Below are 15141 nucleotides of genomic sequence, written 5' to 3' on the forward strand. Positions count from 1 at the left end.
AGATTCATGTTCAGCTTGACTGAATAGACTCGGTGATGCCGTGTGATGCGCGTGATGCATGTGATGAGTCCCACTGCCATCAGCCCGTCAAATCTATAAATCTAATACTTTTGTAGTCTGGTATAATTTCAAGTACAGATCAACCCTTGTGTGAACGGGCAGTGAAAAATATCTCAGTCCGTGACCATGGCTGTGAGATACTTCTTATCTGGTGATGTGGTGCGATGGCACTGGGATCATGCGCATCAAACGCATCACACGGCATCACACGGCATCACACGGCATCACTCTTTTGCGGCTTCAAACTGATGCCCCGGAAGATGATAGTTGGTCATGGGGATGAAGTTCTCTTGATATTGATCATTGTACAAATCATGATACTGATCATCATCCACAGATCGAAGTAACCTCTTGCCCATCTATCTGTCTTCCGCCTAATCTACGTCGTCAAAAAAAAAACATGTCGGGGAGTACAAGAAGTTATTATCGTCAGCAGATATCCACTGCCTGCGATGAGCGACAACATCCCATCAAACTTGAATATCGCCCTCAGTCTCATCACCTCCACGACCGTTGTGGCAGTCCTGTACACCTTCTCTCTCATTCTCTATTGTCTCTGCGCTCGCCTCTCATATTTCTGGCTTCGAGGTCTTGATGGAAAACGACCGACAGTTTTGACATTTACCTTGGCCACAGTTATAAGCATATGTGCAACAATCGATATAGCGCTCAGCAACCAATACGCTCGGTTAACTTTCGTCGACTACGCATTTCTGCCTGGTGGTCCACTCGGCCTCTCGGCACAAGCGCATGCCTCTACAATCCTACAAATATTGAGCCCCGCCATTTTGATAGCAGGAATCCTGACTCTGGGTGTACTGGTGAGTTGCTATTCTATTCGACAACCACCTGCTCAAAAATGTCCAGCTATGGCGTGTCTGGGTTGTTTACAGTGGAACTCGTTTTTCCATACCTATCATTGTTATAGCTTTATCGTTGTATCTGGCTTATGTTGGTAAGAGCTGATTCAAGGTATCCCACGTTATCCCTCTCATAAGATTCTTAGTCGCAAATATTATGCGAGTAGTACTCATTTGGGCCCCTCTGGCTGCGGCATTGCCAAATATCACTCGAATTTTGGACGTAGTGGCCGTAGCGTCCTTGGGATTCACCATAGCATGCAAAATCACGTTGACCTTTATGATCATTCTGCGCTTGATGCTTATCCGACAAAAGCATATTAAATTAATGGGTGTGTATTATATTCAATCTTATAACATCCAAGAAAGACTCAAGAACATCAGGGAAAACTGACGTTGCTGCTCAATACTTGGGTATTGCTGCAATGGTAATCGAGTCGTACGCTCTGAGTACTGTATGGAACATATGCTATCTAATTGCATATATCCTCAAAGATCCTCCTACACATAATTTTTTCGAAAATACCACCACACAGGTTGAGGTGAGCCTTTGTTCTGAATTTCTATCGTCTGTTACATCCATAAATGATTTTCAAAAGGTCCTTACATATTTCCTTGTTTTGTACCGAGTGCTTTCGGGACGCGCATGGAACAGGCAAACTCAGAATCAACTTAGCACTTTGAGATGGGGTCGTCATATCACCCAACTATCCGAGGCCGATTCGGACATGGGAGTTGGCAATAATTATATGAGTAACGTAGAAGCAAACCCTCCAGTACCCAGCCCGCGCCCAACTGCGTACTAGTAGGATATTCTGTAAATAGTAATAGTCAATAACTCTGGATTGAAATTCGCAAAACCTTGCTACCGGGATAGGATCGATGTAAGGACGTCTCCTACACACGGATGAAGTCGCTCATCGCTGTTTGACTCTATACGGTGCTTTCAATCGAGACTAAATGGGTCATAATAAATTGTTTAGAGCAGTAATCTTTGTCAATTGTAAGTAATTTTAACAATTTTGTTCTCGAATCCGTTCCACAGGCGTTGCGTGACAAGATCCACCACAAAATGAGCAACATCCTTCCGTGAAACCGTATATCCACCTATTTCTTCTGTCGAAACCTTATAAGGCTTCTTATCCTTTCGTCCTTTTCTTCGTACTCCTTAGCGCAACTTTTCCCATCTATGAACACTGTAAGCAAAGATGTTATGTAAATCACGCAGTTAGCTCTCAATTACGGTACATTTACACAATATTTACATAACTTTATGCTGTCTCCCAAATTTCTGATTCCCATGTATTTTTCATTACGGAACAAAAGCATGTGAATATTCGACCAGGTTTGTGATTCTTTGATTTCATAATGTAATTAACGTACTTGTTTTGCATTAAGTTGCGCGAATAACATAAGCTGGGCGGCCACAGTGCGAATAGCGAAGGTCTTTACACAATCACTCCTTTCAAACTTCCTTCCGCAGAAGACCTTCTAAGAGAATCCTTACCCGAGGCTCCTTCGTACGTATAAGCTCCAAGGGGGAGAGAGTGCCCGTCTTATCATGATTACAGTGACTCTGAGCGCTGATCCGGCCCTCACGTGTATTTTCGCTCTGTTGCTCAGTTAGGTATCATACTTCTTTGAACTTCACCCAACCACCCGACACGTTTACTTTGAACTACTGATTTGCACAAGGCTGCCATCTCGACATGATCACTTCTAGTCTCCGAAACAGAAGAAAAAGAAATGCATTACATTAATATATATCATACAGACGTATTAGGATCTCCCGCACCACTCATTTTAGCCTTCTCATAACATTCCAAAGTAACAGAAGCCATAAACCCAGGTAAACACTGTTCATTCTCAATCCAATATTGCATCATGCTCGGTAAATCTTGCGGTCCACCTTCGCCCTGAGCAACTAATTGCATTTTAACATTATTTCCGCCGACGCCAATACCACCATTACCGCTGCTACTGGTAGATTGGAAAACGAAAGAGGCGTCGAGATCAAATATGGATGTGAGTCGGACCTGACCGTTAGGATAGAAAGCGAGCTTGACGCCGAGGATGGAGGTGATGGCATCCCTAAATTCGGCGGATTTGGAGGTGAAGACTTGTTGGAGTCGCAGCAGGCGTTTCTCCTTTTGAGCAAGAGTCTGTTCCAGGGTGGCGAGAGAAGATTGTAATAGGACGTATGATGCGCGTGGAACAAGTCCTCCATCACCATTGGTTGAAGATTCGTCGATCGTGGCCGTCGTCGCGTTGGCGGAAGGAAGTGATGATTCGAGGTCGTGGAGACGCTTCAGCAGTGCTGAGTTTTCTTCTCTCAGCTTATCCATTGTGGCTTGTCGAAGATCAAACCACTGCTGCTCCGGGTTATCCGCAAGCTGAAGAATACGCTTGCCAGGCGGTACATGCCGTCCGCCAGCGATCTCTCCACTCAGCTCAAACAGCTCTTGTTCGAGTTTATCAATAGTTTCAATGTGTTGGGTATTCTCCTTTTGACATTCTTCGAGTTCAGAACGCAGCTGTGCGAGCTGATCGAGAATTTCTCGGGAGGGTTTCGAAGGAGAGGGTGGTGCGGTAGCAATGGAATCAAGAGTGGATTTGTACTCGGATAGTAAAGACTCAAGTTCCTTTATTCGCCCAACATCTCGCTCATCCCTCGTCGTTTCTTCTTTTTGCACCTCTTCAGATTCGTAGCTTTTGACTAGAGCCTGCAAGAATTCAACTTCGCGTTCTGCCAAATGTACTCGTGTATCCGCTTTTCTCGCCGTGCTACCAAGTTCTCGGATGGTTTCTTGGAGTTGTTTGATTTGGGTGGCAGAAGAAGAAAGGTGGTCACTGAGGGATGCATTTGTGGACTCCAGCGTACGTAGAGAGGCGAGAGTCGAACCGTGTTCTTCGAGGAGGGAGGCATGCAGGAGACGAAGTTGAGTGAGAGTTTGGGTTTGTGAAATAGTGGGTGCCGCGTTCCGTGAAGGGGTTGATGGTAATGACGAAGAAGATTGAGCCTGGTTTGAAGCCCTAGGAAGGACGGTTAGACCGGAGGATTAGACAAAGAACAGGAAACGGACCACTGCTCCCGTTCAGTGCGAGATGCCTCGAGCTCAGCTTCCAGTTGAGCAACCTTGTCTCTGAGCGATTCTGTATATTGCAATTTGAGCTCGAGACTCCGGTTCTGTTCACGTAAAACTTCCACACTCGTCTGGCGATCACGGAGTATCGTTACTTCAGAAGTGAGTTTCGCATTGGTGCCCTCTAACTTTCTATGATATTCGGCTTGCTTTTTGAGCTCTTCTCTAACAACACCCATATCACTCTCTTCGTTTGTCCTCTGCATCCAGGTATCCTTCGCCACCTGTAGTTCATCAAACTGGTCTTGGAGCGAATTAATGATGTCTAACCGGGAGGAAGCGATAGCTTGGGACGATTCTAAATCTGCGGAGAGCCGGTCGACTTGGGATGTGAAAGACGTATTCAAGGCTCGGAGCTGAGAAACTTCCTGAGTCGAGGAAAGCATCCGTTGAGAATGAACACTTTGCAGGTCTGCGAATTCCTCTTGAAGATTATCGAATTGTGCCCTAAGAGTCTTTAGTTCGGCATCTGTGCGTTTCTAATAAGCACAACGGTCAAAAAAGGGTGCAATTGGAATCTCAAATAGAGTCCAACCTTTTCCGCAGCTCGTTCTTCTTGTTCACGCTCGCGGGCTTCACGTTCCTCCTTTTCCTTGTCAGCAAAATGCCTTCTGTCGCGCTCCAGTCGTTCTATTTGAACCTCTTTCTCGCGTAATTTTGTCTCGATATCAACGCGTGACGTCTGTGCTTGGAGTAATTGGCGTTCGAGCGACGCATGAGATACGGTGTTCGTGAATAACTGCGTACGTTGACGACGTCTCGCGGCAGAAAACTGGGGATCTTCAATTATAATCCAACTTCTTTCAGTAAGGAAATCATCAACAACACCATCACATTACTCACCGCGTTCGAGTTCAGCCGCTAGCGAATCTCGTTTAACGGCAGTTGTTGCAGGCCTTGTCGTTCCTGTAGCAATGTTTGACGTCGACGCCGACGCTGTCGAACGCAATGTCCGACGTTTCTTTGCAGCGTTTTCGTCGTCATTCATGTCGGTCACGTCGTCGTCGTGTGTAAGTGATGCCGATCTGTAACCAAATATATCAAAATATGATTCACTCACCTGAATTAAACTCCGGATAATTCAGCAGGCAACTGGAAGCAGGTCTACTAGCTTCGTCTAAGTTCCAGAAAACAATAGTATGTAGGCTTCGTGAATCCTCAGCTTATTGGGAAAGGCAAAAAGATACATTCAGGAGAACAAGTTTAGACGTCGATTTAGAAACGGTCGCCGTCCTCTCCCCTTTCTACAATGTTGTTCTGCCGCTCTCGGTAGAATCAAACTGCGAAGTATAGGATCACGCCGTGACACTTCTACTAGTATACATATTGAAACCAATGACTGATAGTATACAATCATGGTTCACGAGGCAAAAAAACGGCATACTGATGGTTCTCCTGGGCGAAATGACTATTCTGCGCCGAGGCTACTCAGGCTACTCGCATATAAAGGGTAACTAGAATGAGATTCGTCGCGAGGCAATGACTCTTCCTTCCGACTAACGGAGGCGTTTCATGCCACCACTTCGCCAACTCCTACTATCCGCGTCCTGGACCAAGTCTGACAGTAACGATCCATATTGAAACCAATGACTAGTAGTATACAATGACGGTTCACAAGGCATGTTCCAGATCCTAGGCGAAATGACTATACTAATCCTGACTGGGCCGTTTCGCACCTCGTCCCAACATCCCAGCCATCCATGCCGCGCCTTGCAACAGGGAACGAGGATCCCGAGTCAGAGTCAGCGCAAACTCACAAGTATTATCATCCATCCCTAAATGAAAAACGACGTCATATGGTGGTTCCCCATCGAAAATATTTGATCCAAATGATACAGGATACGCCCTCTTGGACTGGCGGTCCAGGGAGCGCTGAGCAGAAACAGTTTTGGCCGAATGCACTGGAGAACATTCCAGATTTGCGACATGTACGAGAGCCTGACCCCTCGGTCCCTTTTTCAAGTCAGCATTGGCGAAACGAGACAGAATGTAGAGCTTACCAATGAGTAGAGCCAAGGTAGGAAACGAACAATCCCATCTGGAACAGCGAGCAGGACACGAAAGTTGAACACTTCCAGCTCATCAAGTAAAGTTGTCGCTTCTTCTTTAGGCACATTGCTACATGCTATCCACGCAACATCGGAAGAATACGCTCTGAGGACTTTGAGCATGATTGAACGTTCGCGTTGGATATCTGCATGCTCTGTAGCAGCGATCCATTTCAGTTCTATATGAGAACTGTCAGGTGCTAAAATCAATAGTCTGAACATAATCGATTACCTTTATGCGCGAGTTTTGTAGCATGAGTATGCCATTGGAGTGCATGAAGAGCGATGTCAAAATGCACCTTTGCTGGCTTGATGCAAAAGCCACGAGAGCGCTCTGCATCTTTTAGGAAATCGGCGAATGAAGTATGAAGGAAATGAATTGAATAGGTGTGAGCGTCAAGCGCTGATGGTACGTCGAGAACAGAATGTAGACCACGGAAAGCTTGGATTAATTCATGTCGATCCAGGCTGAAAAAATTGGCCTGCGCCTGGGCGGGGAGAGAATGATGGGGATAGAGGATAGACATTCCGAGAACGCGCATGGTAATTGGGAGAGACTCGGATGGAATTTCTGAGAGGATTTGATGATAGAGGAGATCCAGCGCTTGCACCGGGCTCACATTAGTACGGCGATCAAGGAACTTCATGCAAGTTTTAAGCTGGCTCTCCGGGTTATGAACTTGACAATCGCCGACAAAGTCGATGATGCTAGAACCAAAAGCAAAAAATCCAGATGAAACCTCTATAATCCTAAGTAAATCGTTCTCGGGCGGCCAATGAGTGTCAAAGTTTGCTCGATATTTTTCGTAAATCTGATGGAAGCCATCCCGTAGCACGCACTCGACATCTTGCTGAGATTCCTTATCGTCCATTCTGAGATCCTCTCGCTCACAGTGTAATTGAAGTAATAATGGCTTGAGATGCGCTTGTTGTCGACTGGAGATAATCCAGAGCAGAGGGAATTGGGGTACCGTTCGGACGTGAGTGTTAACGAGTTCGATAAACTCGGTCTGCGCGTGCTGATCCTTACATTCGTCTATTCCATCAAGGACAATGAGAAGTGGTCGCAGCGCAGTGGAAGGATCACGGGCCATGATATGTTGAAAGGGGTCGATGAGGAGCTCCTTGAACTGAGTGGCACGGTTCTTCTGCAGTATCGTACGGTCTGACTCCAAGATATTGGAGACTATAGATGCGAATTCAGGATGGACGGTGAAAAGCTGGGCGACGATTGTAGGAACGACGCAGTCCAGATCGTCCCTATCGTTTAACTTGGAAAAGAAGATGGAGGCGCCAAGATGTCCCTGTGCTTTCGCTTCTTCGGCAACACTTTGGGCAACCGCAGATTTACCCTCGCCAGCAGGCCCCCATATGTAGAGCAACCTCGAATATCGCTCGTGGTTGCTCAACCATACCCTAGCCCGATTTCTCAGATTTTTACGCGTCTCCGGGTGACATCGAGGGGGAGGATCACGTTCGCACGAATCGACCTCTACTCCAAGCATCCTCTTATCCTCCAGGATTTTCAGCACATCTTATCGGAACGTAAGGAGAGCAGCAAAGATAAAAATGAAATTGCAGACATACCCGGCACGGGCGAAAGATTGTAATTATTCTCGATCATAGTTGGATGATCCATGCTGAAACGATTAGCGCCTTGAAAAAATCCTCCACCCGCAGGGGCTTAGGGAACTAATGAGTCCATACATCGGTCGCTACGATGAAAGAAAGACCGACCTCCAGAACGATTGGTAGATAAGAGAGATTTCAATAGACTACGCCATGAGTGGCTCGACTCAGTAGGTTTTTCTTTTGCTGGGACCCACTGCTTTTTTCTAACCTTGTCCCAAGCAGACATGGCTAGGAGGTTAAAGTATCGTCTAGGGATGATTTCAGAGATGGGGATGGACGTTATATACGGGTTCGCCAATTTAGTCTATCATGAATCGATAAAAGAAGGCCAACACGCATGAGCGTGATCGCGTGAACATCGGGAGATCAGTGAGACTAGAACATTCCAACTCCAGAGAAGCGTGTTTAAACGCTGGAGAAGTGTCAAAGGAACACATTTCGGTCCAAATATACCACTTGTAGTACCCGAGCTGGGGATTTTTGGAAAGCAACCTATCGTAATGGTTGTTCACATGAGAGAGCTTGACTATTTTAGGGCAGAGCGGAGTTGCAAAGCAAAGGACACCTGCACTTATTTATGACAATCTATTGTTCGTCAGCCATTGACTCCAAAACATTAATAAGAAAGTACCTGTGACAGGTTTGGGGGCATTGAACCCTTAAATTGCTCATGAGTTGAAGGCGTCCATCACTTCTCAGCTTGTGGTCGGTGCGGTAAGGCGACGTGGAGTTACAAATGCCAGGAGATTGGAACGTGTTGATGTTAAAATGTCCGTCGGCAATCCACCTGTCTATCATTTCCTACCGGAAGACCCGCCACGACAGAGGTCCACTCTGATAAACATTGTCGTCTGAAGGTCACAGATATAACAACGCCAGATTTTCAACGATGAAGCCGCCGAAGAGAAAGTGTGGCGACGAGAGCAGAGGTCTAACTCGTCAAAAAAAAAAGCCATCGTCATCGGCTTCGGCTCACTATCAGTTTGAGCTATTATTACCAGCAGCGCTTCTGAAACGATATCCTCGGAAGTAGATGGGCCCAAATGTTGTCAACATTAGACACGACACACGAGAATGGCAATCCCACAATGATTTACTGATGGCGTACAAAAGACGGCCCATGAGTTTTGAAACTGGAGCTTGAATGACAGATCTTCTTAAGCACCTTTGCATAACTTGCTTACACATGGTGACCAAAAGACTTCAGAGTGAGATAACTATAACTGAATTCAGTCGCATTCAAATAATGAAAGTTAGAGTGAATGCCGTATTTCCAACCGTAAAACACGTTGCAAAGACTAGGCTGACTCAACTAGTGCATTGAAGGCCTCCCAAAAGCCACCCCTCCAAATCGAAAACCAAGCTCCGCACAAAGAAAAAGAGTCACAAAAATATCAGTAGGAGGCCACCGAATGCGAGTAAATTCATGATGGAGGTGTATGAGAGAAAACGATGACTTACCAATGATTGACTTGCAGCTCGGACAACAAACCTTACCAAATTGTGTATAAACAAAACCTTCAGTAGAAACGGTGATCATGAAAAAAAAGGGCCCGAGATCTTGAAATGCTTTTTCATTGCTTTTCTTTAGTGACGATATCATCAATAGATCGAACCCAGTGATGCGGAATTTCCCTAGAGTTCTCAGACGACTCGATCCAGATATACATACATAACGCAAACTTATCAGGTACCAGGAACACAGGCACAGTTTATTTGAACCCACTGGCTGTTCGTAGACTTGCGTTTACACATTCCATAGCACATAAACAAAGAATAGAATAGAAGATGAAGATGAAGAAAGAAAAGAGTAAAGAGATGTATCGAAAAAAACAAAACCAAACACATATTTTCGGCATTTCCTTCTAGCCGACTCGAACGACTGACCTCGTCATTACTAGTGACGCGCTCTACCAACTGAGCTAAGAAGGACACACTAAAACACGTCACGTAAACAATCAAAACACAACAATTCTTCCAATTCATAACATTCAATTTACAAGTTGGAGGGAGAACTTTCCCCCTCAATGCATTCGAAAGATAAAATGTGAGTGGTGATGGTAATATATACAAAATATATATATCTTTTTTGTGTGACGAAAAAAAAAAAATTCCAAAAGAGAATGAATGAATGAATGAATGGAGAGAACGTGGTGGTGGTGGAGGGATATATGAAGGAATATATGCTGGGATATATATTGGATGTGGTTGTCAAGTTGAGATGCTAGAAAAACAGGTATAAGGTGAGAATGAAGAAGGGAGGTGGGGAGAAACGGGGATAACGAATGAATGTTGCAGGTCACAGACCGCTTATCAGCGTAATGAAAGTTTTTTTTTAAAAAAGTGCCACGATTGATTGTGAAGAATCAAAGAAAAAGAAAAAAATAAACGAATGTTCGGGAGTGAATGTATTCTGATGAGTTGACTGATGGCACGAAAAAAGTAATGTAGTCCAAATTTTAGTTGGTGTGCTTCCAAAATGAGAGCGAAGTGGGATCGTAATATAGTCGTAAACGCAGCAACGGGGGATAAGTTGAGTATGGATCAGGAATCCCATGCGAGGACAAGGGGCGTCGTTTCTTGGATTTTGAAGCTGGAGGTTGAAGCAGGAGAGACAGCTATTTGAACGTCAGAGGTGAACTTGAAGGAGTGCAAACTTAACGATCAGTGCCTAGTAACGAAAGGACTACAACGCACAGGAGGGTTTTTAGGCACGACGGTGTCAGCTGGGGATACAACGACCTCTTGTTCTTGGGGCACAGGCGAAATGGTGTTTGTTTCCCCTTGGACATCCTCTCCCAGACTCGTCTCTCTCGCTGTCTCCTCGCCGGCCTGAGCACCTTGGCCTGCAAGTTTCAACTGAGATCGACCACGTGTGAGAGGTCTACCCATTCCAATACCATATTTAGGATTGACAAGGCGCAGATTCAAGATTGGCGCCCGTGACTCTTCTTCTCGGTCGGAGCTCCAGTCAGGCTCCCCTTCATAGCCACGCCCACGTTGTGGAGGCACGACAGAGGAAGAACGAGAAGGATAGTCGTCTTTAGCGTCATGGAAATTGGAGGGGGAGTTAACGGGGTATGAGATCGGGTATCGAGGGGAAGCAGGGGAGGTAAGGAGGGAATCGGAAGCAGACCGGGACGTGGACGGGTCTAAACACGCAGACAGATTGCGGTTGTGAAGATTGAAAGGTAAACGAGCGTGGAGGTTGACCATTTTGCTAAACCCCGGAGCGGAATTAATTAAAATATGCAAATCCATGGAGCAGCGTGGACCCACCCTTCCTTGGCGCGAACTATGCTTGTCAGTCGAGATTGCAGCGCACGTTGACGACGCACGGTCTCGTCGTTGATATTGGTCCTGTGGGTGGTCAACTGGCCGCATTTGAAGCGCTCGGGTGGGCTTACGGTTGAGGCTCTGTCGGAATGAGGTACGTGCGTTCATCGGGCGTTGTCTGCACCATCTCAGCGACGAATTGACTGCAGAAAACCGCAGGACTTACCGAGGGAGGAGAGCGCTGTCTGCAGAAACAGCAGAGCCAGGCGACCATGGTTGGCAGACGCAAAGAGCTTTCTCGGTAATTGCCGCACCCGCCAAGAGTCCCATTGTCACCCTCGCTTACAGGTACAGATATCACGACCGAGGACAACACAATCTGTCATTAACATTCCCCGTCAAATAGAAATCTGACTCGGGCTGTTACCACTTACCTTAAACCCACTAGCTTGGTCCCAGCTGGTGGCAACTAATGATGTTCTATTTCCTTACGTTAACAATCGTTCGAATACTATCCATGTGGACGAGTCACTTGGCCCAGCCTCTCCATTCCCACTCGCTAAAAAACTGGGCTCTAACCTCTCGATGAGTCTGTGAATGTGATGTTAGTTGCTAGGATTAAAGAATAAATTGATTGTCAGTGCCTATGATCAATCTAATCGTCCAGGTCTAACAATTTCCCAGGCTCCTCATGGCAAACCCATCCCTAGCGTGAGAAAGTCTCGCTTTTGTCGTGATGGTTGATATGGCATATGCACAAGTCATTTTCTTAATGACATCTGTCCAGTCGCTCGGCCATCGGTGCTTGCTGTGTTCCAAAGATGCGAACTTCACTTTTGCGAGGCTGTGCCAGGCCAATGGACTTTTCAACCCTTCGACGTCAGTGCATCGTCACTGCTCAGTCTCCTCAATTATGATCTAGACCCAAACTGCCTCCATTCTTGATTTTCTGCCAAGAATAAAATAAATAGTAATTCCGTATTTTTAGATTGGCGGCGCCCAAAATTTAAGCTGCTCCATTAAAATCCTAAATATGGCACAAGTCCCACCTGCTTTTGTTTCTAGCTCCTTACTGCGGGCGCGTTGTAAAGAAGTTTTGTGGAAAAAGAAGACCAAGGCCATGGAGACTTGTCCCAACCGGATTGTAGTATTGTTGAACATTATATAAGAGATGGAAAAAGCTTGATTTTCGACAAAAACAATCCCCGTCTTCGCTCCCCGTCTTCTCTACCCCTTTGATTGATTAACCTTTTCCTTTCCTTTCATTTCCTCTTCGCCTCGTAGACGTCATGGCTTTTCGACCATCGGTGTTGGTTGTTGGAGCGCTGGCCGCCATAATGCTCCCGCACGCGCGTGCGGAAAAATACGACATGGTGAAAGAATATGCTGGCTCGACCTTTTTCGACGATTGGGCGTTCTACGACCACTGTGCGTATGCCTCGAATCTCACCTCAAATTGCTGACTCACCAAATTATAGTTGACAATCTAACAAATGGAGACGTCGTGTACGCTTGATTATCCATCCTCTTATCGTTCAGTAGACTGAAAACCAGAAAAAAGTTTCGTAGGTGCCCAACAAGCAGCTCAAAACAAACTCGCCTTCGTAGACCCCTCGACAAACCACGCTATCATCAAGATTGACAACACGACGACAGTTCCATTCAATGAAAAGCGAAACGCAGTCAGGATTCAGACAAACGAGATGTACAGCGTTGGAAGTTTGTGGACTATAGATATGTACCACGTACCATATGGGGTACGCCTTCTTTCTGGTTAATCGGGCAGGTGTCCAGAAATTTTGACTTACAACTAGGCAGTGTTCAGTGTGGCCGGCATTTTGGTCCCACTCTCCAAATTGGCCAGATGGCGGGTAAGTTGTTTAATATATAATCACTTTTTCTAAATTACCTTCCAACTTCGGGCATTACAGAGAAATCGATGTCTTTGAAGGCGTAAACCTTCAACAACGTAACCAAATGGCACTCCACACCAATCCAGGTTGTAAACAAGTCAACCCGAATCAATCAGTCGACTCCTCATTCATTCCTAATACCGATTGTTCTTACCTTACAAACAATAATCAAGGGTGTATCGTTAATGATCCGGACGTTCAATCTTATGGAGCTGAATTCGCTAATGCGGGCGGTGGAGTCTGGGTCACTGAATATGCCGAAAGTGGTATTTCGTACGTTCTTCAACCTTGTTTTTTCTTATTATCATTCTTTCGCTATAGCATCGAAGACTTATTCAAATTGATAGGATTTGGTTCATGCCGCGAGCGAAAGTCGCCAGTGTCATCTCCTCCAATTCATCTACAATTGACACTTCAGAACTTGGAACACCCACTGCGAATTGGCCAACAGGAGGCTGTGATATGAATACCTTCTTCGCTCCTCAAAACATCATTCTTGATATCACGCTATGCGGCGGTACGCCCCTCCCCTCATAATTGATCACTGTTTTCTAATTTATATCAAGATTTCGCTAAACCACCACAAATTTTCAGCCAAACCTGTCCTGGATTATGTTACGAAGATTGGGTAGTCGGAAATGGGTCCAGCTATGCCACGGCATATTTTGAAATCGGGTCAATGCGTGTGTTTAGCAAATCAGGAACGACTACGACAGTTGGTGGTCAGAACAGTTCAGATTCGAGTTCAGGCTCGTCGGATTCATCAGGTTCATCGGGTCCGTCTGACAGTTCTGCAGCGACTTTGAATGTGGATTGGGTGCGGATGATGATGTATGTTGTGAGTTTGTGGGGCATTGGATTAGGAGGTAGTTTTGTGGTGGAAAATTTTGTGTTTTGAATTTCTGTTGTCAAAACACTGTGATGAATTATAGGCTTCTGGCTCGGTATATATCCTATTATTCTATGATTGTACTGAGATAAACGAATGTACAGGTTGTAATTGCTTTTGCACAATACTAAAGATGAACGTTACCTTCTGGACAATCGTCCCGTTCATTCACAATGCCAATACTGATTGTTCTAATAGTTGTATCAGCTGGTTCAGTAGCGCCTTGTCCCCATTGCAATGTACTAAGTCGACTTTGAGTTTGTCCGTTCCATGCGCGTCCCGAAAACACTCGATAGATGATCAGAAAGTATGTGAGGACCTTTTGGACGAGACAAAAATATCACTTATAAAAATGGTACTCCCAAGACAGATGCTTACCTGAATCTGAACCGCAGAAGCATTGAAAAAATTATATGCCGGAATAGCACTTTCAAAGAGAGGGCAAATCAAGAGCGCCAGGATCCATACGACAGCCAGCGCAAACGACTCCACCAGCATCGCTGTAATCCCCAAATATTGCGCCGCAGATTCAGTTTTTCCTGGGACCAACAATTTGTGAGCTCCTTTGATTCAACTATTGGAAAATTTTGGAACTCTTTGGAACTCATACCCATTATTTTAATATGTTTCCGTCGGACCACCATCAGGCGGCTAACAATCATCAATGTCATGAAGACTGTGCTTGCTGCTATCAATGCCACACTTGCTGACAGCACCCGTTCAAACAACGAAGGAGTGCTCGAGGAAGAATATGGAATGGACCATGTGATAATGATATACGAAATATACGTTCCTGTTGAAGGATTTGTATATGAATATTAATTGGTGTAATCGGTTCTTACCAATAGCAGCCAGATAGAGCAGTAGAGAAAATATGGCCACTGGTATGACAAGTCGAGTTCCACTCCAGATAGTCCAGACACGCCATGACTAGTAAATAGGAATGGGAGGACGAGAAGCATAGCAGTTGTAAACTCACTAATACCCCCAATGACAGGGTCGTTTCAACAAAAGTAACAACGATGTTTGCTTTACCAATTGCGAAGGCCCGCTTTTTCGCTAAAGTACGATCCGGACCAATAGGAAGGGTTCTAATGTCGAGATAAAACGTTTTTGTGTATAGACTGAGAGTGATTATGTCGATTGTAGCGCATACTATCATGACTGAAGCCAACGCAAATGTGAAAAGTGTGCGACGGCTGAGTTTCCCATCAATATCGCGAGATTGAGAGTAGAATAGTCGAGTAGAAAGGTAGTAGAGTATGATTGAGAAGGCGTATAAGACCCCCAAGACAGTGGTACTTGAAATGAGGTCAGCGG

The 15141-nt window shown here is 45.4% G+C and overlaps 5 protein-coding genes and 1 non-coding gene across 6 annotated transcripts; 2 read left to right on the forward strand and 4 right to left on the reverse strand.

Annotated features, from left to right (window-relative positions):
• Positions 1 to 506: 506 nt before the first annotated feature.
• On the forward strand, positions 507 to 1726 carry AGABI2DRAFT_181511 (hypothetical protein; the record flags this gene model as incomplete). The annotated part of the gene is made up of 5 exons (XM_006457133.1): positions 507 to 881; positions 928 to 1015; positions 1088 to 1252; positions 1305 to 1462; positions 1520 to 1726. Exons 1-5 carry the CDS (start codon positions 513 to 515, stop codon positions 1724 to 1726), a joined length of 987 nt encoding a protein of 328 aa, XP_006457196.1. The 5' UTR covers positions 507 to 512.
• Positions 1727 to 2655: 929 nt separating this feature from the next.
• Positions 2656 to 5073, reverse strand: AGABI2DRAFT_188863 (hypothetical protein). The gene is made up of 4 exons (XM_006457134.1): positions 4907 to 5073; positions 4599 to 4843; positions 4004 to 4542; positions 2656 to 3953 (listed from the first exon to the last, which is right to left on the reverse strand). Exons 1-4 carry the CDS (start codon positions 5049 to 5051, stop codon positions 2687 to 2689), a joined length of 2196 nt encoding a protein of 731 aa, XP_006457197.1. The 5' UTR covers positions 5052 to 5073; the 3' UTR covers positions 2656 to 2686.
• Positions 5074 to 5633: 560 nt separating this feature from the next.
• On the reverse strand, positions 5634 to 7967 carry AGABI2DRAFT_139677 (hypothetical protein). Its single transcript, XM_006457135.1, has 5 exons — positions 7849 to 7967; positions 7699 to 7794; positions 6344 to 7645; positions 6064 to 6290; positions 5634 to 6016 (listed from the first exon to the last, which is right to left on the reverse strand). Exons 2-5 carry the CDS (start codon positions 7733 to 7735, stop codon positions 5714 to 5716), a joined length of 1869 nt encoding a protein of 622 aa, XP_006457198.1. The 5' UTR covers positions 7736 to 7794; positions 7849 to 7967; the 3' UTR covers positions 5634 to 5713.
• A 1635-nt stretch (positions 7968 to 9602) lies between these two features.
• Positions 9603 to 9675, reverse strand: AGABI2DRAFT_t156. The gene has a single exon. It is a non-coding gene; the product is annotated as a tRNA-Thr (tRNA).
• Positions 9676 to 10287: 612 nt separating this feature from the next.
• On the reverse strand, positions 10288 to 11293 carry AGABI2DRAFT_123069 (hypothetical protein; the record flags this gene model as incomplete). The annotated part of the gene is made up of 5 exons (XM_006457136.1): positions 10288 to 10383; positions 10441 to 10963; positions 11023 to 11103; positions 11151 to 11197; positions 11246 to 11293. 5 exons carry the CDS (start codon positions 11291 to 11293, stop codon positions 10288 to 10290), a joined length of 795 nt encoding a protein of 264 aa, XP_006457199.1.
• A 1063-nt stretch (positions 11294 to 12356) lies between these two features.
• On the forward strand, positions 12357 to 13830 carry AGABI2DRAFT_79330 (hypothetical protein; the record flags this gene model as incomplete). The annotated part of the gene is made up of 7 exons (XM_006457137.1): positions 12357 to 12447; positions 12498 to 12525; positions 12581 to 12776; positions 12838 to 12890; positions 12951 to 13205; positions 13280 to 13449; positions 13499 to 13830. 7 exons carry the CDS (start codon positions 12357 to 12359, stop codon positions 13828 to 13830), a joined length of 1125 nt encoding a protein of 374 aa, XP_006457200.1.
• Between the last annotated feature and the right edge of the window lie 1311 nt (positions 13831 to 15141).

The sequence above is a fragment of the Agaricus bisporus genome (assembly GCF_000300575.1).
Source record: "Agaricus bisporus var. bisporus H97 unplaced genomic scaffold AGABI2scaffold_16, whole genome shotgun sequence".
Taxonomy (NCBI): Eukaryota; Fungi; Basidiomycota; class Agaricomycetes; order Agaricales; family Agaricaceae; genus Agaricus; species Agaricus bisporus.

Excerpts from the sequence above, each read along its gene's own strand:
- AGABI2DRAFT_188863 (XM_006457134.1), bottom strand. The coding sequence starts at position 5,051 with ATGAATGACGACGAAAACGCTGCAAAGAAACGTCGGACATTGCGTTCG. Across the intron at positions 4,543-4,598 it reads AAGAACGAGCTGCGGAAAAG|AAACGCACAGATGCCGAACT; the intron begins GTTGGACTCTAT and ends TGTGCTTATTAG. Across the intron at positions 3,954-4,003 it reads CGCACTGAACGGGAGCAGTG|GGCTTCAAACCAGGCTCAAT; the intron begins GTCCGTTTCCTG and ends CGTCCTTCCTAG.
- AGABI2DRAFT_139677 (XM_006457135.1), bottom strand. The coding sequence starts at position 7,735 with ATGATCGAGAATAATTACAATCTTTCGCCCGTGCCGG. Across the intron at positions 6,291-6,343 it reads TACAAAACTCGCGCATAAAG|AACTGAAATGGATCGCTGCT; the intron begins GTAATCGATTAT and ends GTTCTCATATAG. Across the intron at positions 6,017-6,063 it reads TACCTTGGCTCTACTCATTG|GGACCGAGGGGTCAGGCTCT; the intron begins GTAAGCTCTACA and ends GACTTGAAAAAG.